At 43.8% G+C, this 21,887-nt stretch overlaps 2 protein-coding genes across 5 annotated transcripts in view; one reads left to right on the top strand and one right to left on the bottom strand.

Annotated features, from left to right (window-relative positions):
• Window positions 1-4,093: 4,093 nt before the first annotated feature.
• On the top strand, window positions 4,094-7,281 carry FKBP11 (FKBP prolyl isomerase 11). 2 transcript variants are annotated; one of them, XM_036891653.2, is made up of 6 exons: window positions 4,097-4,336; window positions 4,517-4,582; window positions 4,970-5,057; window positions 5,340-5,373; window positions 5,747-5,817; window positions 7,032-7,278. In XM_036891653.2, the coding sequence occupies exons 1-6, from the start codon at window positions 4,211-4,213 to the stop codon at window positions 7,247-7,249; spliced, it is 603 nt and encodes a 200-aa protein (XP_036747548.1). In that variant the 5' UTR covers window positions 4,097-4,210; the 3' UTR covers window positions 7,250-7,278. The 2 variants fall into 2 exon arrangements, with proteins under 2 accessions (XP_036747557.1, XP_036747548.1); XM_036891662.2 differs by lacking the exon at window positions 4,517-4,582 and having other exon boundaries at window positions 4,094-4,336; window positions 7,032-7,281.
• Window positions 7,282-7,378: 97 nt separating this feature from the next.
• Window positions 7,379-21,887, bottom strand: part of CCDC65 (coiled-coil domain containing 65) — a 31,080-nt gene continuing 16,571 nt past the window's right edge. For 2 of the 3 annotated variants that reach the window (XM_057486536.1, XM_036891629.2), the window contains 6 exons: window positions 10,699-10,868; window positions 10,057-10,195; window positions 9,088-9,285; window positions 8,674-8,892; window positions 8,164-8,316; window positions 7,379-8,051 (listed from right to left, as the gene is read on the bottom strand). In XM_057486536.1, coding sequence (XP_057342519.1) covers window positions 7,734-8,051; window positions 8,164-8,316; window positions 8,674-8,892; window positions 9,088-9,285; window positions 10,057-10,195; window positions 10,699-10,868 — 1,197 coding nt within the window. In that variant the 3' untranslated portion in view covers window positions 7,379-7,733. The remainder of the gene's footprint in view (window positions 8,052-8,163; window positions 8,317-8,673; window positions 8,893-9,087; window positions 9,286-10,056; window positions 10,196-10,698; window positions 10,869-21,887) is intronic. The other variant, XM_036891641.2, reaches the window with a different exon arrangement.

Genomic DNA, 21,887 nt, shown 5'->3' with positions numbered 1-21,887 from the left:
CACCCTTCCTCCAAATCAGACACAGAGAGAGCTGTCTCTGAGGTCTGGACAATCAGTCTGGGCCAGGCAGAGGGTTTGAGAGCCAGCTTGTCCACCTGGCATCCCCCACCTCCACCCCCTCCATCCCACACATTTTTGGGAGCCATTCTAGGACAGAATTGAGTGCAAGGCCTTTAAGGGTTGGGGGACTTAGCCTGGGGCTGTGAACCACTGGAACTTGGATGTTAGCTTCTTTCTGATTTCTGAATATAGGAAACAGGGGTGTTCTCTTGGCTTTAGGTTGTTACCTAATTAGAAGATGGGGAATCTGTTTTTGCCTATGTTAGATCTTGCATTGATGAGATGATAACCTCCCTGGCTAAAACAGCCACAGGAGAGAGTGGGGGTGGGAGGTAACACTTCATTTTTAGATAAATGAGTGCATAACCATACCTAAGAAGAAAACCTCTAGGCAGCCAGGGTAGCCATACCCTTGAAAATATGGCATTAACGTTTTGAAGCCCAACTTGCATATGCTGACTCACAGCTTTTTATTTATTAACAATCTTAAAAATAAACATATTAAAAGCACTTAAAAAGCAGTGCCCTGCTTACTGTCTGGCACATAATTGGCACTCAGCCTTGAATGAATAAATAAAATATTATTGTCCTTAACCAAGCTGGGCATGGTGGGTGCTCCATGAGTCTTGGAAGCCAGGAAACTGTGGCAGAGTTTCTCCTATTTGCCCACAGAGACACCATGGGGGATGGAGGCCTTCCTGGGAGTGGCCCTCTGATTAAGTTGTGCGTTTAGTCTGGGCTGGGCCGCTCCCTTATGTTTCCCAGAACCATCTCACCTTTTCTCTGTCCTTCAGATTAATCCTAACTTGATCCAAGCTCCTTCCTCCCTTGTCCCTCCTGGGTCCAAGTGGGCTTGTGCTGACCCCTGTGGGTGATATCGTTGTCTTAGTTTTGCCCTTTCCATTTCTATTACCACCCTCTCTAACTCTACCCCTACCGCCCACACCAGCTTCCCCTTTTCGATTCAAGGCTGTTCACAACTAAAGCTTACTTCCCTCTCAAGTACCTCTTTCTCCTGGCTAAATCCCTTACTTTAGCCAAACTGGTCCATTTATTTTCCCCAAATATCTGACCAACTGCCTTTATCCTCTTTCTCACTTGATTAAAAATACTACTTTCCTTAAGATCCACAAAGCTGCCTATGGCCTTGCTAATCACAAGGACTTATTTTCCCTTGTCTGTCTCCTTTAGCTCTCTTAGCACAACTCATTCTCCATCTCCTATATATTCCCTTCATTCATGTAATATTTTAAAGTGTAGTTTTTTAACCAAAGTAATTTTTATTGCAAAAGATCCATTAATATGCAGAGCAACATGCAGAACCTGTTCCTGCTTACTGCCATTCCCATAGGTAGCCACCCTCAGCTATTTGGTGTGCATCCTTCTAGCAGCTGCTTTTCTAAATATGTTTACCTATGTACATTTGGGGAGGGATTAGAATATAAATGGGCTTATCACATCTAGTCGTGCTTTTTTTTTAACTTAAGGGTATATACATTTATCATAGAGGTTTTCCATGGTAGTATAGTTAGATCTTTTTAATGGTTTTCCAGTATAGCAAAGTATATTATTTATTCCAAATAAAATGTATTGGTCTAGAATCTGTAATATGGAGGGTACTGTGAAGCTAGTACCTAGGGGACTCCAGATATGATTACAACCTTGTCCTTGCCATCAGAGAGCTGGCTTTTAGAGGAGATGGGGGCAGGGGGGTGGAGCATACACAGATAACTACAGCCCAGGGAAACGGTCATGTCCTGGAGTGTGTTCCTGAAGTTCAAGCTTAAGAGAATCAGGACTCACTATTTGAGCCTGGTTTGGAGGTATCTTGACAGGTGAAGGAAGAGCATGAGCCAGGGCACAGAGCTGAAAACACACGATGCAGGTTCATCTGATGCCAGACCATCCATGAGCAGGAAGGGGATTTGGTTCAGTTCACACACGTTTATTGAGCATCTAAGTGTCAAACGATGGCAATGAGAAGATAGAAATGACAAAGAGGAGGTTCTTGTGTTTAAAAGGCTTTCAGTTTAATGGAATAAAAGCCAAGTTTGGGAAGGCAGATTAGGACCAGATGTAAGCTTTTAACTGGCATGTCAGAGAGGCTGAATTTTATTCATTGGACAAGGTGGAGCCATGGCAGGCTTTTTAGTGGGCAGGTGACCTGACTGACACTGAGCAGATAGCCTCAGTGTAAGAATGGGCTAAAGTAGGGATAGGCTAGGGCCGAAGAGCCTTTTTTTTTTTTTTAACAAGATAGAAGTTCATTTCTACCTAAGTTAAAAGGTTTCTGGTGGTAGACAGTTCAGGACTGGTATGGTGGCTTTACAGTTACCTGGGATTTAGACTTCTATCTTTTTGCTTCACCCTTCTAGCAAAGAACTTCCATCCTCATGGTCATCTCATGGTTTACCATGGCTGCTAGAGTGTAATTCATCTCATCTACATTCCAGGCAGCAGAAAAAAGGAAGGGAAGGAGATTGGGAAAAGGCAGAATAGTACACAATAACACATAGCTTAGCTAAATTAACTCCAAGGAACACTCCTGACAGTCCAGAATACTATTTCTAACACTTCTGTTTATGTCTTAAATTGGCCAGAACTTAATCACATGGCTTTATTCAGGCTTTAAGGAGACTTGGAAATGTAGTTTTGTTTCTTTTTATATGTTAATTTAAATTTTTTCCTTTTTAAAAAGTTTATAATTTGCATGCAGTGTAATGCACAGATCTTGTCATGGAGTTTGGTAAATTCTGGCAAATGTGTACACCCATGTAACCCATTTTCCTATCAAGAAATAGAGCATTCCTTCACACCCAGAAACTCCCTCCTACTGAGGGGGCTTCTTCTTTATAAACAACCCAAAAGAGAGAGAGAATGAGGGCTTCATTAGGGTGGTAGCTATGGAAGCTGAAAGAAAGAGTGGAGAAGCTGAGGAGAGAGAATCCAGAGGAGACTGGTTGGATGTGGGAGAGGAGAGAAAGAGAATGCTGATAGCAGAACCATAATAGAAATAGGAACTTGGGAGGGAGGTCTAGATTGTTGCAGCTGGGATGGAGGGGGCAAGAGGAATGAGCCCAGTATCCAATGTGTTGGTTTGAGGTGTTGGTCAAACATCCAGGTAGAGGTATGCAATAGGCATTTGTGTCTAGAGCTTTGAGAAAGCAGTCAGAGCTTAGTGGCATCATGTACCAGAGAGATGCTAAAGAGGACAAGGAACCAAGAAAAGACCCAAGAATTTGGTGACTGAGCTCCCTGATGACTTAGAGGAGTAGAATCCAGATGTCAAGTCTTGTGTGGGCAGTCATGGTTTAAATCATGCAGAAGGGGACTGGGTAGGGCGTCCTGAAATAATTTTAAAACCCTTTAAAAACTGAAATCCTTACACAAACATAAAAGGGATATATGTAGCTACCTTTTTGACAAGTGTTTGTTGATGAAAGGAGAAAGGAAATGGTAATGTCAGAGGAAAAGATCAGGGATTTGTCCCTTAGTTTTGGATATATGGCTCCAATATATATATGTCTCCTTTTGGATATATGATCTGAAATTCAAGATGGAAGGGCTGGAAGTGGGAGAGGGATGCTGCCTTTGACAACTGCTGGGGTTGTGTGGGCCAGTCAAACACTGCTAGAATAGGTGTAAGGAGGTAAGTATCTTAGGAAAGAGCAGAGAGCTAATACATTGGACTCAGGCAGTTCTGCCTTTGAATTCTGTCTCTGACACCACTAGCTGGATGGCCTTGGGCAAAATACTTAACCTGAGTACCCTGTTCCTTATCTGTAAAATGGAAACAATTATGCCTACTTTTCAGGATGGTTTTGAGGATTACAAACAAGTGCCTGGCACACAGCAGGAAATTGTAAATGGGTGCTGTTATGCGACCCAGCCCCTTGCTACGCGGCAGAACCGTAACGGGTGGGTTAGAATCCGCGACCTCCGGATCTTAGCGGGTAGGGAGGGCTCCCCGCGCCTCCTCCCTCCAGGAGGTGGGGACAAGGTGGAGGAAGGGCTGCAGGAGGAGGAGCTGGCGCGTCGCGACCCGCCCCGTCCCGTCCAGTGTGGCCTGGGCGCCGAGGGGACTGCTGTCCTAGCAGCCGCCACCCGAGCAGCCTGTCCTGGTGCCCGGTGCCCTGTGCCGCGTCCAGTCATGACCCTGTGCCCCTCACTACTGCCGCTCCGTTGGCTGCTGCTGCTGATCAGTGGGGCGGTGTGCTGGGCTGACGCTGGGTTCGAAACCGAAAGTCCCATCCGGACCCTCCAAGTGGAGACCCTGGTGAGGAGGAGACAGTCCCAGGCCCCGCGGGGGCGGGCCTTGTCGGGAGCGGACCGGGGTTTAAGCGAACTGGGAGCGGGAAGGAGAGGAAGTGCGGGAACTGAGTTGCGGGACACTGGGTGTAGTGGCCAGAACGGGATCTTTGGAGGAGCCTCCGTGACTCCTGCAGTCCGATCATAGGTGGAGCCCCCCGAACCGTGTGCGGAGCCCGCTGCCTTTGGAGACACACTGCACATACACTACACGGTGAGGGGTCTGGGGGGCCGGGGCGGGGCCTGGGGGCGGCGCCCTGCCGAAACACGTCAGCTTTGGCTTGGACACGTGGCAAGCGGTTCGGAGTAACTCCCAGGCTCTGGGGTCGTCCGGCACGTGGCGCGGGGGAGGGGCGCTGCTCTTCTCTGCCCATTTCCCCTGCTTGCTTTTCCACCAGTTTCTCCCTGGTGCAGAGGTGAAGGGTGGCGAGATCTCCGAGAACTGCCAGCCCTTTGGGGCTTCCTGTTCCTTTCTGCTCCGAGGGGAATGCTAGGCGGCAGCTGCTAGGGGGTTGTGGCCGCCTCTAGGCCCAGGTGTGTGTGGTGTGCCTGCTGGGAGGAGAGGTACTAGACGTGCATTCTTGATCCTTTCTCCTGCCAGGGCAGCTTGGCAGATGGACGCATTATTGACACTTCCCTGACCAGAGACCCTCTGGTTATAGAACTTGGCCAAAAGCAGGTGATCCCAGGTATGTGACCTGTGCCTCCCCTTGCACTTCTTCCCAACTTACGCCTTTTCTTAGCTTCTTCAACCCCTAGACTACCTTGGAAATTTCCCCAGGGCTCTACCAGACACCTGCTGAGGTTCAAAGTCCACTTCTAACATTCTTCTTACCCCATATCCCACTGGAAGCCAAAAATTTGAGAAATGGGGAGCTCAACTGAGCGTCAAGGGGGAGCCTTTGATCCTCCTCTCCTGGGATTTGGGGAATGTAGGCAGCGTCCTGTACAGTTGTGTCTTCTTCCTCAAGGTCTGGAGCAGAGCCTTCTAGACATGTGTGTGGGGTGAGTATCTGGGCAGGGGTGGGATTGGGTACCCCTCTTTGCATGGGTAGAGGCTTTCCCTGCCCTCCCTGCCTCTAGAGAAGGCAGGAGGACATGGGATAAAGGGCCCTGGCTTCATACTGGGTAGGTCCAGGTCATTGGGACCCCTGAGGGCATCCAGAACCTCAGTGCCTATATAGCTGTGGATGTCACTGGAGGAGTCGAGACATGGGGGGGATGGACACCTTTGCTGGTAACCTGTTTGGTGCTCAGGTGGAAAAGTTAATGTTTTGGTTGTGAATATCCAGAGTTTTCCTGGTGGGGCTTCAGATGGACTAAGGCTGCTGGCCCACCTGGTCCTACCTCTGGCTGTGATTGGCATTCCTTCCCTCAGAGAGAAGCGAAGGGCAATCATTCCTTCTCACTTGGCCTATGGAAAACGGGGATTTCCACCATCTATCCCAGGTAATCTCACTAGGCCTCTTTCTCAGGCAGTCAAAATACCCAGTCCCTAAGAGCCACAGAGAGCTATACACTTTGGAGCATGAGAAGGTCTAAACTCAGTTTGCTGAAAGGGACAGGAGTGGCTGGGGCCTCCTTCTGCAGGACTGCTTTTTTCCTCTTCAGATAATTAACAGGAATTTGAGACATATAACTTGTTAAGGCCACCTGGCTTGCCCTCTAGCAGCCAGCAACTTTAGGGAGGAGACACCTGCTTGAGCCACATAGGTCTGAATTGCCTGTGGCTCCCCTCTCAGAACTCTGGACTTCTTTCCTGCCTTTTTCCTACAACTTCAAACTCTGTGCAGCTAGTGTGGCTTTTCACCACATCTCCACCCCTCCTTTCAGCATCCACCAGGCAACAGATAGTAAAAATGACCACAGTCAAGTAATTCAAAACAAAACAAAACAAAAAATAATTTCACCCCATAACTTAAAAAACCCTCACAGGTCACTGCTGATATCTGTTCTTGAAGGCTTGAGACTAGAGAGATATCCCTAGGTGCATATCTCTTGCTTTCGGTTATAACAGATGTTTATCAGCTAAATTGTGTTGTACTTCAGAGTACCTGGATACAGTTCTTATCCTAGTTCCAGCTCAGACGGAGACCCCGAAAGAGGGTTGGGGGACTAAAGAAAAACTCTGACCCAAAGCTCTATTAGCTTCCCATTTCCAGTGCTGTTTCTGCTTGCATTTCTCCCACTCCTTAGGTAGCCACATCCTTCTTCCTCTCCAGCTCCTGCATTGAAACATCTATCTTTTCTAACAATCACATTGAGTGTGCTCATTGGTTGGTAGAGTTTTAAAAGTTTAAATCCAATTAATTTCAGCCCTGCAGATTCAATCCATGTGGCTGTTTGGAAGTGGAGTTGCAGAGTTTCTCATGTATAAATAGAGGACAGTCTGTACATTTCAGACCCACAGAAAGTTTTCCCGTGCTGTCAAATATCTGTCACTGACCACAGGCTACACTTGCGTATTTTGGGAAAACATGTCTACCACCAAATTCTACTTATAACCCTTCTCTGCCTCTGTTCAAGGGGACTCAACACATTTAAATCCTGCCAGCTTCACAGTTGTTGCTCTGGTGTGGCCTACCCTCCCTATTTTCATTCAGATCCTGAGGCCTGAATACAGTACGCAAGGATTCTAACCCTTACCTCCTCTCTGCCTCCAGCGGATGCAGTGCTACAGTTTGACGTGGAGCTGATTGCACTGATCCGAGCCAACTACTGGCAGAAGCTGGTGAAGGGCATTTTACCTCTGGTAGGCATGGCCATGGTGCCAGCCCTCCTGGGCCTCATTGGGTATCATCTGTACAAAAAGGCCAGCAGACCTAAAGTCTCCAAAAAGAAGCTCAAGGAAGAAAAACGAAACAAGAGCAAAAAGAAATAAATACTAGTTTGAAAAAAACTTCTTTGCATTCTTTACCTGATATTTTCTGAGGCTACTTCTGTAAGAGGGATGAGGTAAAGGGCTGGGCTCGGGAAAAGGCATTCTGAGTTGGCTCTGGCCTGGCATGGGGGTGGTTGGAGGCTTTGGGTCACCTCTTCCCCTGGCCTTCTCTTCCTGTCCTAACTTACCCCAAGGACTTGTTCTTGAATCTTCCCACAGGATCTCTAGATCCTGAATGGATTTTGGCTCCCATGGTGCCCTGACTGAGCAGCAATGCTTCACTGAGCAGTAAGTCTCCTGATAGTTGCCTAGCTATTCGCTCCACTCCCTGGGGCTGCTGTATTCCTAGTATCCTCAAAGCAGACTGCTCTGTCCAATATGGCAAAGATAGAAGGAGCCCACCACTCCATGGAAATTTTTAATAGCAAAATCCTCAGGTCTCTCAAAAAATTCTCTGGGGTTGAGAAGAGATTTTCTCCTTGTGTCACAGGATGTGGGAGATCACGTGGGCTGCTTCAATGATGTTGTAAGTGGTCGGAGGTTGGTTGTCACCTGGCTGGGTTGGATGTGTGAACGAGGGCTCGGGTAAGTTGCTCCGGTGGTTGACGATGAAGAGTGGATTGAGCTGGCTCAGCACCTCATCACTCACTGAGATGCCATCTAAGTACTGCTTGAGCATCTCCCGCAACTTCCCATTGATTTCTAACAACTGGGCATGTCTGTGTTGGAGGCTCAGTTGCTCCAGTTTCACTTTGTTGTACCTTTTCCAGAAATTCTCCATCCCTGTGTAGTTTGCTATCACCTGGGAGTTGAGTTAAAGGGAGAAGGTGTGTGCTGGGCCCATGGGCAAATGCAGCCCAGTGCCCCCTCCTCCCCAACCTTGAGCAATAGCCTCTGGGCCCCAGGCACTTTACCTTTGCCAGCTCCTCAGTGAGCTCCTCTGGCTTAATTTCCTCTATCTCCCTTTGCTCCTTGGGAGTCAAACCTGATGAATAAAAGGGCAGCACTTTTTCTTCCTCTGTTTCAAATTTCCTACAAATTTCAGCAAGTTTAAGGATCTTTTCACCCTGTTGGAAGCAGGAAGAGATCTTTTATAGGGAAGAGGGAAATAGTGGAGTTGGTTCCCCTGCTTGAACCCAGGGAAGCTACTCATCCAAATGTAAGATAAGACTAGTAAATATATCCTACACTGAGTGCTTACTGTATGCCAAACACTATTCCAAGTATTTATACTTGCATAAAATTCATTTGTTATGAATTCATTGAAAATGTGAGAAGGAAGAAACATGGATTAACAAATGTATTCTGAGTGTCCATGCAGGCAGGAAGCAGGAGGAAGCCCTCTCTGCGTCTCTCAAGCCCCTTTCACTCACAGGGAGCCAGGTGTCCAAATTTTGTTCTGACTTCCCTCTGCCCTTTGTTACCTTATCGACGATCTTTCTCAGGGCCTTGAGGGTGGCGTTACTTTCCAGAGTGAGTTTGACTAAGTTCTCCTGTGATATTCCCCGGGCCTGAGTCCTTTGGGCCTTAAGTTTACGCAGCTGTGCAAGGATCAACTCCTTGTCATCACGAATGTACTGGTTCTGCTCTTCACTCTCATGGCTGTGCACCATGATCTTGCCTTTTAAAATAGTTATGGAATCCTGGAGGAACAGAGTAGATTAGAGGAGACACTTGACTAGCTAACAGTCTTCAGTGAGAGAGAGGAAAGAACTATCTGGGGATTGAGATCCAAGCAGATCATCTTTCCCGAACCAATGATGGGGCCCAGTGGAAACGGGGAAGAGAAATGGGAGAAAAGAGCAGTTAAAGCTGTGTTTCCAGTTGGCTGCACTGACCTGTAGTCTCTGTATTTTTTTCATCTGTGCTTCAATCTCTTTGGAGCTCCTCTCATCCTTCACCTTCAGGGTCTCGAAGGCAACCTTCTGATCCTCTGTGGCATCAGTGTAACTCTTGAGTGCATCCTGGAACCGTCTCCACAGATCTTCTACTGTATTCTCTAGCTGCAGTCTTAAAAAGTGCTTCTCTTCTAAATTCTAGGAAGTGGCCCCAATATTGCTATCAGTAGTGCCCTTTCACTTCCACCAGCAACCTCACCCTCTGAACTGTTTGTAGTCTGGTAGAGAGCAGATATAACTAACTGCTGTGGGCTAGATGGGACCTGTGGGGAACCAAAGAGGAAATGCTCCTGGGGATCGGGAGTGAGGGGTGGCCCATCTACTCAGCTCCACATGAACATCCTCATTTGGAACGTGGCCCAGTGCTGCCAGATCTTTTTTCAAGGGAAGTGGAAATTTTGGATTTTTATGTGAAATCTCCCAGTTTTTAAATGTAGTAAGATTATTAAAAGCCTTTACAAAACACTATGGGGCAAAATTAAGACAAAGAACCCCATACCCAAACCCAGGTCTGTAGGCTGGCTAAGTTCGCAATCTCCAGGATGGTGGCAAGCACTCTGGGCAGAGAGGCAGGAGAACTGGATTCTCCGGGCCCCACCGAAGCCCAGCAGCAAGACTTTGGCAGGTCATTTTACCTCTTTGGGCCTTAGTTTTTTCACCTGAAAATCATGGGGTGAAGCCAGATGATCTCTTTGGTGCCTTTTAACTCTAAAATGCATTTTGTTGACATTTCAGAATGGTTCTCCTTCCTGACCAATTTTCACAAAACTACAAAAAGCAGTAGGAGAAACTTCAGTGGCAGCAGGCATTTTATTGTGTCGGTTCAGGGATCTCTCCCAACTCTAGACGCCTTCAGCATTTTTCTCCCACTTCTCTCCCAGCTCTTGCCCATCTGCTCTCCCCCCATACCTTGTTTTTGAGGTCGTCCCATGTGCTCTGGAACTCCAGCTTGCTTTCATACTCATAATCTATATAATTCTGCTCCATGGCCATGAAGACATCTTGTAGGTAGTGTATCTCTTTTTCATGCTGGTCAATAATTATCTTCCTATAGGAGATAAGACAGTGTCCCTAATCTGAGGGATAAAGCATAGGGACCAATAATGGTATCTTAAAGCAGTATATAATAAAACTGAATAGTACAAATTCCTGGGTACTGAAGGATACCAGAGGTAAGAAGGGCTCTATCCTTTTTAGGGCCAGAAAAAATGAATAGAATAAAATTATTTTGATATCTGAATAAGTAGTATAGTCATTGATACAAAAATCAAAAAGCACAAAAGATTTCAGTGAGAAGTCCCCCTCCAATCCCAGTCCCCTTCCAGATGGGTTGGCTTTTGATAGTTGAAAGTGGGGGTGAGGGTGACAGACAGGGACCTGGCATGGGCAAAGGGAGGCTAAGGCCACAAGCTTAAACCTAGGTTAGTTTGGAAGGAACACAGAATCTCCTCTTTTTGGGGTCGTGTCTTGGCCAGGTGTAGCTACATGCTTGCAGGCAGCTCCTTGACAGGATGTGCCCCTGGACTCAAATAATCTCTTAGGCCCCCATACCTTTCTGTCTCAAACTCCTTGGTTAGGGCCTCCAGCTCCATGTTGTAACTTTCCTCTAGGAGGCTGAGCCGGCACCTCTGCAGGGCCAAGAGCTGGTCAATGTTGTGCAAGTGGCTGCACAGGGCATGGGCATGCTGCTGCTCGGCTTCTGACAGGTCCTTAGCTAAAGACTGGGTAGGAAACAGAGTTACTATTTTGGCTGAGTGACATCTGTGTTAGAAAATAAAAAGGTATTCACTGGATAGCTGGATGGCATTTTCCCCTAGTTCCTAATACCAATTCTTTAGCTCTAGGAGTGCTGGTCCTCCTACCTTTGAACATAAAGTAAGCATGACATCAGGGATCCCCATGTAACTAGCCAGTGTCCTAAGAACAAGGAACATTTACAGTGATGGGGCTACTCCTAAAAGGAACCAGGGATTCTTGGAGAAATGGTTGCTTTGAAGTCTGAGGCAGAAAATAAACAAGCTGAATCTAGGGTATCCTGTTTTACAAGATGGCAAATAAGCTATCAAAGACCAATAGGGTCATGTCAAAAGGGCTTAGGAACCAACAGAAGTGGTTCACGGTGGCAGATTACATGGGCACAACATCTCTCATCTTACAAGCTTCAGTATGACCTTGCCACTCCTCCATCAAGAGGAAGTCTCTTCTTCCATCTCCTTGAATTTGGGAAGACCCTGTGACTACTTGGATCATCAGAAAACGGTGGAAGTGACACTGTGCCAGTTCCAGGCACAGTCCTTACATGGTTTGGCAGCTTTTGCTTCCTGCCTCTTGGAATGCTTATTCTTGGGATGCTCCCTGTAGGAACCCGGTTGTCAAGTTGTAAGAAGTCCAGTGCATGTGGAGAGGCTGTGTGCAAGCATTCCAGTCAATAACCCAGCTAAGCTCCCAGCTGACAGGCAACTACTAGCCAGCTTGGACATCCAGACCAGTCAAGCCTTCATACAACTCAGCCCCAACTGACATCTGACCAATGGTATGAGAGATCCCAAGCACGAGCCACTCTAGTGAGCTAAGTCAACTTACAGAACCATGAGAGATAATAAACTGTTGTTTTAAGTCACTGATTTAAGCGTGGTTTGTGGTGTAGCAGTAGATAACTGGAACACTTCCACTGGCAAAAAACGGACAGTGTGAGCATCAGTAGGATAAAAACTGCAATGAACTGAAAAATATCAAATATGTGTGATTTTGAGTTCATAAGGATACTTAAAAAAAATCAGTTACTATTGGAGTATGCCAGATAACCACTTTTTAAAAAAAACTGGTGTATAAAGGAAAAAGAATCAAGCATTTATCCTGCCTTTCTTATATAAACGATACTTCTGGATAAATGAATGGTAAATGACAGAAAGTCTCTATGAAGTTTTTAAGCTAATAAATGAAAAGAGGAATGAAGCTATTAGGAAATCTGCATTTTGCAACCCTAGTGAATTAATGGGTAATCAACAGCCGTTAACATCAAAAAAAGAGAAATGACTAGACATTGTGTGCCTCCTGATGGAAGAACACAGCATCTTCAAGTTTCTAGGTCCAATTACCAAGATACAGATAATACAGAGGACAGAGTAAGACACTGAACTATGATTCTGCATATTATACAGTTAAAACAAAATAAAATGAGAAGCTGTTCATGGGCTAATGTGGAATAACCCACAGGATATATTAAGTGAAAAAGGGCAAGGGCCAGAACAGTATGGAATATTACCACTTGTGTTAAAAAAGGTTTCCTCATGAAACTAACATTTTTAGGAGGAGCATTCGGTGGCTGGAAAGCACTGGTGTGGGGGAACTTTTCTATATATAACTTTCTTATCTTTTGAATTTTGAATAATGTGAATGTATTACTATTCAGAAAAGTAAAACAAAACAAAACAAAAAAAGTAAAACAAATGAAAGCAAATACAACAAAAGAGCATTTACTGAATGCCCACATGAACCAGGCACCTTGCGTCCTCTCACTGTAAACTACCACAGCCTCTACACAGAGCTACCTTTTACCTTACATGTGTGCTATGGAAAAGGATCTTGGGAAATAGGGGCCTATTCACTCAGTCAACAAATGTTTACTAGACATGCTATGCACCTACACTGTGCTGGACCCTGAGGATTCAGAGCACTGGGGAAGGCTTCACAAGAGAGATGTCATTTGTATCAGTCTTAAAGGAGGAGTGAGAGTTTTCCAGAAAGACTGAGGAGATGGAAAAAAGAATTCCGGACAGAGGCAATAGGCACAGCAAAGGCTGGCTGTGTGAAAGCTAAAGGTAGAAGCCTGATCATGAAGGGCTTTGATGTGCTTTATATGGAGTTTGGATTTTATCCTGTGGAAGAGGGGAGCCACTAAGGACATTTAAGCAGTGGAGTAACAGGGTCAGATTTTTGTTTCAGAAAGTTAATCCTGACAGTTGTATCAACAGTCATCTGGAGGTGGTTGGGTACAAAGACTGGAAGATAGGAGACTACTACTGCAGTAGTCCCTGGGAGACATAATGCCCAGGTCTCAACTACAGCAGGAGAGTGGGGAAGGAGAGCAGAAGATTTATACAGGACTTAGTAACAGATCACCGATGGAGGCAAAACCTAGGATGACTCCCAGGTTTCTTGGTCGGATGATTTGCTGAATGGCACTAGCCACACAAATGGAGAATAAAAGGAAAACCTGATTGTGGAAGATGAGGAATGGGACTGGCTGGGGAAGGGGCAGCTCATGAGGACAGTACAACAGCAAGAACAGGTATCTAGGAGTCCTGAATATAAGATTTAGAACTCAAGAGAAAAGTCCAAGCTGGATTATAGATCTGGCAGTTTATAGACCTGGGAGTCATGTATAAGTGGTATTTAAAGCCAGGGTAAGTAATCTTAATGAGTAAGATTAAGATTATCTAGGCCCTAAATACCTGGTTAAGGAGTGAGATGGTCAGACTCAGAAATCTGGAAAATGCCAAGCTCAGGGGATGAAGAGAGGAAGATAAGCTCACAAAGGGGACTGGATGTACGTACCCCAGAGGCTGGAGAAAATCCATCAAAGAATGATACCATGGAAAGCAAAGGGGAGTTTCAGGAAGGAGGGCATAATCAGGGGTGTCAGAGCCATGCAAAAGTCAGGTCAGATGAAGACTAAATGAAAAGTATCCGTGATTCAGGCCTCGTGGTCTTTATAAGAGTAGTTTCTTAGAGAAGGGTGGAAATCACATGTTGTGGGGTGCAGGACAAATGGGAACTGAGGGAGTAGAGAGAACAAGTGAGGATAACTAATATTTGCACGTTTATTGTGTAGTTTTGGTTATTCAGGAATAACTATGAAGGTGCATAATATTAGCAGTGTGTGATTTACCTATGGCAGGAACTGAAATCATTAAGTGCAAGAAGTGTAAGAAGAAGCTAATTGGCTCAAAGGTGAGCCTGGCTAATGCTCAGCATCCCTAAATGAACACTGCTGGTTCCCTTCTAAGCAAGTATTTGGTAACTCCCAATAAGAGTCTGAAGAAGTCACTTAAAAAGCCATAAGGTATAACTAGTGGGTGAGAAACTCTAATGTATAATGGTTCCTGCAAATCTCGGGGACTCTTAATATGTATTACATGATAGTTGCCCAAACTCTAAATTTTTTTCCCTAGGGGTTTATGCTGTGAAGGAGAGGGGTGTGTTTTCTAGAGGGGATTATGCCAGGCTGACAATATATATTTTGCTGTTATTGTGAGTTTTTTTTCTTGTTTGGTTTTAAGATGTTAAAGACTAAGGAAGAGTCAATAAATAGAAGTTAAAAATAGGATGAGTGAAGGAATACAGCAAAATCCCTTGGAAAAAAAGATGGTATGAACTCAAGAACCTTCCAAGAGCATAAGGATGGCTGATTGAGTTACTGAGAGATAAAGAACTGCTTTCAACCTCATCCACAGCCCCTGAAGTTGGATCACAGTCAAAACAGAAGTCAGTTAAATAAAGCACTGGAGTGGGAATCGAACTCGTGCTCTTGTCCCAGCTGACTAGCTAAGTGACCTTGGGCAAGCCACTTCCCCTCTCTGGAACTGAGTCTTCTCACTTTGAAATGAAGGGGTGGGACTAAGTTCAAGTCAGATGTCTACTGTGTCCTACAACTCTAATATTGTGTAATACTGGTTTGCGGCACTTCCCTGCACATGAAGGAGAATGACTACTCTAAGGAAGGGGGAGAGATGATGCCCAATATTCTATTTTTCATTTCAGTGAAAACTGTTATTACCAATAGCCTGGTTTCATCACTGCTGTGTCTTGTGAGGGCTTTAAGCTTGATTAGTAAACTAATAAACTAAAACTAGGCCCATTCTGGATAAGGATGGGGAAAAAAGACGGTAGAGTAGGAAGGCAAGGCAGAAACCTCCCACACACACACACCCTGAAAATGACCTGAAGACTGCAGAACAGACCACCTACACCTGGGGAAGAAGAGAAGACCACAAAGAAAAGGGTAAGGTGGCAGAGCCACGATTGAGAGGGACTCTAGCTCTTCCCCCATTCCCAGCCCACAGGCAGTGGAGGAATGGAGCCCAGGAACTCTGCACACCTGGCCCTGGAGATCTGCTGTGGGAGCATGAGTCCACATTGCATTGGGTTCTGGTGATTAGCAGGGCTGGACACTAGGGACAGTTGGAACACTCTGGGAGGCTGAGACTCTAGCTGCTTGTGGAGCACAGGCACGCTCCACCAGTCCTGATGAGACCCAAAGCAGAGGCAGCAGTTTGAAAGACTTGCCAGCAGCAGGAAGGGTTCCAGAGGAGCAAGGGTTGGATGGAGCTGTCTCTACAGGAGAAAGGTCAGGTGGGTAATACTTGTCCAGCCCTTCCTTGGCCCAATGGGGCGGGCACTCTCAGGAGCCCCAGATGCTCCATCTCCCTTACTGGCAGCTCAGCCCTGAGGTGCTTCATTGCATACCACAGGTGTGCTGGCCCATTTGGCCCAGCAGTGTAAGACTTTGCTGCCTGGCAGGCAGAGGGAGGCTCCCCTAGCTTTCTTGGCCCTATCTCATCCCAAATGGGGAAGTGTCTGCAGGAGCCAGATCAAAGTGCTCCTTCTTCCCTGTGGGCAGACAAGCCCATTACTGCACTACTCACCACCCCAGCTAGCCTGGCCTCCTGGAAACTGGAGGTGGCCTTAAACCTGTAGCCCCACCATGGCTGTAGGGCAGGCAGAGGGCAGCCCCATCTACAATGACCCAAGTGGAAGCCACTGTTCTGATCACAAAGGGCCAACTGAGGAAAACTGCTGGTCTCAGCAGACCGAGATAAACCACTGCCAGCAGAAAGACAGAAAGGCAGCCTCACCCATTGCCCATCAACAGCACCTGGGGCTCCACCACAAAGGAGAACTGAACAGTAAAGAGTCTTGAGCTTCTGGGCACCACAGGACTCCTTTTTCATAAAATCATTACTCTCTAGACCAGAAAGCATAGCAGATCCATCTAATACAAAGGAAGAAACACAGAAACCCTGACAAAATAAGGAGGCAGAGGAATATGTTCCAAACAAAACTGCAGGATAAGACACCAGAAAGAGGACTAAATGAAATGGAGATCACCAATTTTCTTGATAAAGATTTCAAAGAAAAAGTTATAAATATGCTCACTGATCTGCAGGAAAGCATTGAAGATCTCAGGGAGGACTTCAACAAAGAGATACAAGAGCTGAAAAAGATCCACTCAGAGCTGAAGGATATAGTAGCAAATGAAATATACAATGGAGGGGATGAAAAATAGACTGCTGCAAGTAGAGGAGACAATGAGATGGAAATTAGAGAACAGGAACACAGTGAAGATGAGGAACAGAGAAAGAAGGATCTCTGGAATGAAAGAACACTCAGAGAGCTGTGTGACCAATACAACCAAAAAAGTATTCACGTAATAGGGGTACCAGATGGAGAAGATAGAGACAAAATAATAGAAAGTCTCTTTGAGGAAATAATTGTTGGAAACCTCCCCAACCTGGGGAGGTCATGGAAGTACACAAAGTCACTAACTAAAGGAACTCCAGGAAGAAAGCAGCAAGACATATAATAATTAAAACAACAAAGATTAATGATAAGGAGAGAGTTCTGAAAGCAGTCAGAAAAGAAAAAAGACTGTTTATAAGGGAAACCCCATCAGGCTATCTGCATACTTCTCAGAAGAAACTTTACATGCCAGAAGGGACTGCCATGAAATATATATATATATTCATTCATTCATTCATTCTGGTCAGAGAACCTTGGCTACTTCCTTTTTTCTCTTTCCTTTTTTTTTTTATTAAGGTTTCATTGATATACACTCTTATGCAGGTTTCATATGAGCAATACTGTGATAATTACATTCACCCATATTATAAAGTCCCCTCCACACCCCACTGCAGTCACTGTACATCAGTGTAAGATGCCACAGAGTCACTACTTGTCTTCTCTGTGCTACACTGGGAACTGTAACACCCCCCATACCATGTGTGCCAATCATAATGCCCTTTAATCGCCTTCTCCCTTCCTCCCCACCCACCCATCCCCACCCTTCCCCTTTGGTAGCCGCTAGCCCCTTCTTGGAGTCTGTGCTGCTATTTTGTTCCTTCAGTTTTGCTTTGTTATACTCCACAAATGACTGAAATAATTTGGTACTTGTCTTTCTCCACCTGGCTTATCTCACTGAGCATAATACCCTCTAGCTCCATCCATGTTGTTGCAAATGGTAGGATTTGTTTTCTTCCCATGGCTGAATAATATTCCATTGTGTATATGTACCACCTCTTCTTTATCCATTCATTTACTGATGGACACTTAGGTTGCTTCCATTTTCCTTTGGGTAAATTCCTAGGGGTGGAATTGCTGGGTCAAATGGTATTTCTATTTTGAGTTTTTTGAGAAACATTCATATTGCTTTCCACAATGGTTGAACTAATTTACATTCCCACCAGCAGTGTAGGAGGGTTCCCCTTTCTCTGCATCCTCACCAGCATTTGTCTTTTCCTTGTCTTTTCGATGTTGGCCATCCTTACTGGTGTGACGTGATATCTCATTATGGTTTTAATTTGCATTTTCCTGATAATTAGCGATGTGGAGCTTTTCATGTGGCTGTTTGCCATCTGAATTTCTTCTTTGGAGAAGTGTCTGTTCAGATCCTCTGCCCATTTTTTAATTGGATTATTTGCTTTATGGGTGCTGAGGCATGTGAGTTCTTTATGTATTTTGAATGTTAACCCCTTGTCAGATAAGTCATTTATGAATATATTCTCCCATACTGTAGGATGCCTTTTTGTTCTATTGATGGTGTCCTTTGCTGTACAGAAGTTTTTAGTTTGATGTAGTCCCATTTGTTCATTTTTGCTTTTGTTTCTCTTGCTTGAGGAGATAGTATATGTTCAGAAAAAAGTTGCTCATATTCATATTCAAGAGATTTTTGCTATGTTTTCTTTTAAGAGTTTTATGGTTTCATGACTTACTTTCAGGTCTTTGATCCATTTTGAGTTTACTTTTGTGTATGGAGTTAGACAATAATCCAGTTTCATTCTCTTACATGTAGCTGTCCAGTTTTGTCAACACCAGCTGCTGAAGAGGCTGTCATTTCCCCATTGTATATCCATGGGTCCTTTATCATATGTTAATTGACTATATATGCTTAGGTTTACATCTGGGCCCTCTATTCTGTTCCAATGATCTATGGGTCTGTTCTTGTGCCAGTACCAAATTGTCTTGATTATTGTGGCTTTGTAGTAGAGCTTGAAGTCAGGGAGCATGATCCCTCCAGTTTTATTCTTCCTTCTCAGGATTGCTTGGGCTATTTGGGGTCTTTTGTGGTTCCATATGAATTTTAGAACTATTTGTTCCAGTTCATTGAAGAATGCTGTTGGTATTTTGGTAGAGATTGCATTGAATCCGTATATTGCTTTAGGCAGGATGGCCATTTTGACAATATTAATTCTTTCTACCCAAGAGCATGGGATGAATTTCCATTTGTTAGTGTCCTCTTTAATTTCTCTTCAGAGTGTCTTGTAGTTTTCAGGGTATAGGTCTTTCATCTCCTTGGTTAGGTTTATTACTAGGTATTTTATTCTTTTTGATGCAATTATGAATGGAATTGTTTTCCTGATTTCTCTTTCTGCTAGTTCATCTTTAGTATACAGGAATGTAACAGATTTCTGTATATTAATTTTGCATCCTGCAACTTTGCTGAATTCAGTTATTGGTTCTAGTAGTTTGGGGGTGGATTCTTTAGGGTTTTTTATGTACAATATCATGTCATCTGCAAAGAGTGACAATTTAACTTATTCCTTAGCAATCTGGATGCTTTTTATTCCTTTGTGTTGTCTGATTGCTGTGGCTAAGACCTCCAGTACTATGTTGAATAAAAGTGGGGAAAGTGGGCATCCTTGTCTTGTTCCTGATCTTAAAGGAAAAGCTTTTAGCTTTTTGCTGTTAAGTATGATGTTGGCTGTGGGTTTGTTGTAGATGGCCTTTATTATGTTGAGGTACTTGCCCTCTATACTCATCTTGTTGAGATTTTTTATCATGAATGGATCTTGAATTTTGTCGAATGCTTTTTCAGCATCTATGGGGATGATCATGTGATTTTTGTCCTTCTTTTTGTTGATGTGGTATATGATGTTGATGGATTTTCAAGTGTTGTACCATCCTTGGACCCCTGAAATAAATCCTACTTGATCATGATGGATGATCTTTTTGATGTATTTTTGAATTCGGCTTGCTAATATTTTGTTGAGTAATTTTGCATGTATGTTCATCGGGGATACTGATCTGTAATTTTCTTCTTTTTGTGGTGTCTTTGCCTGGTTTTGTTATTAGAGTGATGCTGGTCTCATAGAATGAATTTGGAAGTATTCCCTCCTCTTCTACTTTTTGGAAAACTTTAAGAAGGATTGTATTCGGTCTTCACTAAACGTCTGATAAAATTCAACAGCGAAGTCATCCGGTTAAGAAGTTTTGTTCTTAGGTAGTTTTTTGATTACCAATTCAATTTTATTGCTGGTAATTGGTCTGTTCAGATTTTCTGTTTCTTCCTGGGTCAGTATTGGAAGGTTGTATTTTTCTAGAAGGTTGTCAATTTCTACCAGGTTATCCAATTTGTTAGCACATAATTTTTCATAGTGTACTCTAATACTTCTTTGTATTACTATGGTGTCCATAGTGATTTTTCCTTTCTGATTTCTGGTTCTGTTTATGTATGTAGACTCTTTTTTTCTTGAGAAGTCTGGCTAGGGGTTTATCTATTTTGTTTATTTTCTCAATGAACCAGCTCCTGGTTTCATCGATTCTTTCTATTGTTTTATTCTTCTTGATTTTATTTAGTTCTGCTTTGATCTTTATTATGTCCCTCCTTCTACTGACTTTGGGCCTCATTTGTTCTTCTTTTTCTAGTTTCATTATTTGTGAGTTTAGAATGTGTTCATTTGGGATTGTTCTTTCTTGAGGTAAGCCTGTATGTATTGCAATATATTTCCCTATTAGCATGGCCGTCACTGTGTCCCACAGATTTTACAGGGTTGAGTTATTTTCATTTGTCTCCATATATTCCTCGATCTCTGTTTTATTTGGTCATTGATCCATTGATTATTTAGGAGCACATTGTTAAGCCTCCATATGTTTGTGGGCTTTTTTGTTTTCTTTGCATAATTTATTTCTAGTTTCATACCTTTGTGGTCTGAAAAGCTGGTTGGTACAGTTTCAATCCTTCTGAATTTACTGAGGCTCTTTTTGTGGTTTAGTATATAATTTATTCTTGAAAATATTTCATGAGCACTTGAGAAGAATGTGTATCTTGCTACTTTTGGGTGGAGTGCTCTGTAGATTGTCTATTAGGTCCATCTGTCCTGATGTGTTGTTCAGCACCTCTGTCTCCTTATTTTCTGTCTGGTTGTCTGTCCTTTGGAGTGAGTGGTGTGTTGAAGTCTCCTAAAATAAATTCATTGCATTCTATTTCCCCCTTTAATTATTTAGTATTTGTTTCACATATGTAGGTGCTCCTGTATTGGTTGCATAGATATTTATAATGGTTATATCCTCCTGTTGGACTGACCTCTTTATCATTTTGTAATGTCCTTCTCTGTCTCTTGTTACTGTCTTTGTTTTGAAGTCTATTTTGTCTGATACAAGTACTGCAACTCCTGCTTTTTTCTCCCTATTAGTTGCATGAAATATCTGTTTCCATCCCTTCACTTTTAGTCTGTGTATATCTTTGGGTTTGAAGTGAATCTCTTGTAGGCAACATATAGATGGGTCTTGTTTTTTTTTTAAATCTATTCAGTGCCTCTATGTCTTTTGATTGGTGCATTCGGACCATTTACATTTAGGGTGATTATCAATAGGTATGTACTTATTGCCATTGCAGGCTTTAGATTCATGGTTACCAAAGGTTCAAGGGTAACTTTTTTACTATCTAACTGTCTAACTTAACTCACTTAGTATGCTATTACAAACACAATCTAAAGGTTCTTTTTTTCCCCCTTCTTTTTCTTCCTCCTCCATTCTTTTTTATTTTATTTTGATATCATTAATGTACAATTACTTGAACATTGTGGTTACTAGACTCCCCCTATTATCAAGTTCTCCCCACATACCCCATTACAGTCACTGTCCATCACTGTAGTAAGATGCTATAGAATCATTACTTGTCTTCTCTGTATATACTGCCTTTCCACTGTCCCCCCGCCCCACTACAATATGTGTGCTAATCATAATGCCATGTTTTCCCCCTTAACCATCCCTTCCCAACATCCTCCCCAGTCCCTTTCCCTTTAGTAACTGTTAGTCCATTCTTGGGTTCTCTGAGTCTGTTGCTGTTTTGTTCCTTCAGTTTTTGCTTTGTTCTTATACTCCACAGATGAGGGAAATCATTTGATACTTGTCTCTCTCTGCCTGGCTTATTTCACTGAGCATAATACCCTTTTGCTACATCCATGTTGTTGCAAATGGTAGCATTTGTTTTCTTCTTATGGCTGAAAAATATTCCATTGTGTATATGTACCACATCTTCTTTATCCATTCATCTACTGAGGGACACTGCGGTTGCATCCATTTCTTGGCTATTGTAATTAGAGCTGCAATAAACATAGGGGTGAATATCTCTTATAGGGTCTCCTGCATTCTTAGGGTAAATCCCTAGAAGTGGAATTCCTGGGTCAAATGGTATTTCTATTTTGAGCTTTTTGAGGAACCTCCATATTGCTTTCCACAAT

The sequence above is a fragment of the Manis pentadactyla genome, chromosome 10 (assembly GCF_030020395.1).
Source record: "Manis pentadactyla isolate mManPen7 chromosome 10, mManPen7.hap1, whole genome shotgun sequence".
NCBI lineage: Eukaryota > Metazoa > Chordata > Mammalia > Pholidota > Manidae > Manis > Manis pentadactyla.
The sequence above is the reverse complement of the archived record's forward strand: the minus strand, read 5'-3'. Positions and strand labels throughout refer to the sequence as shown.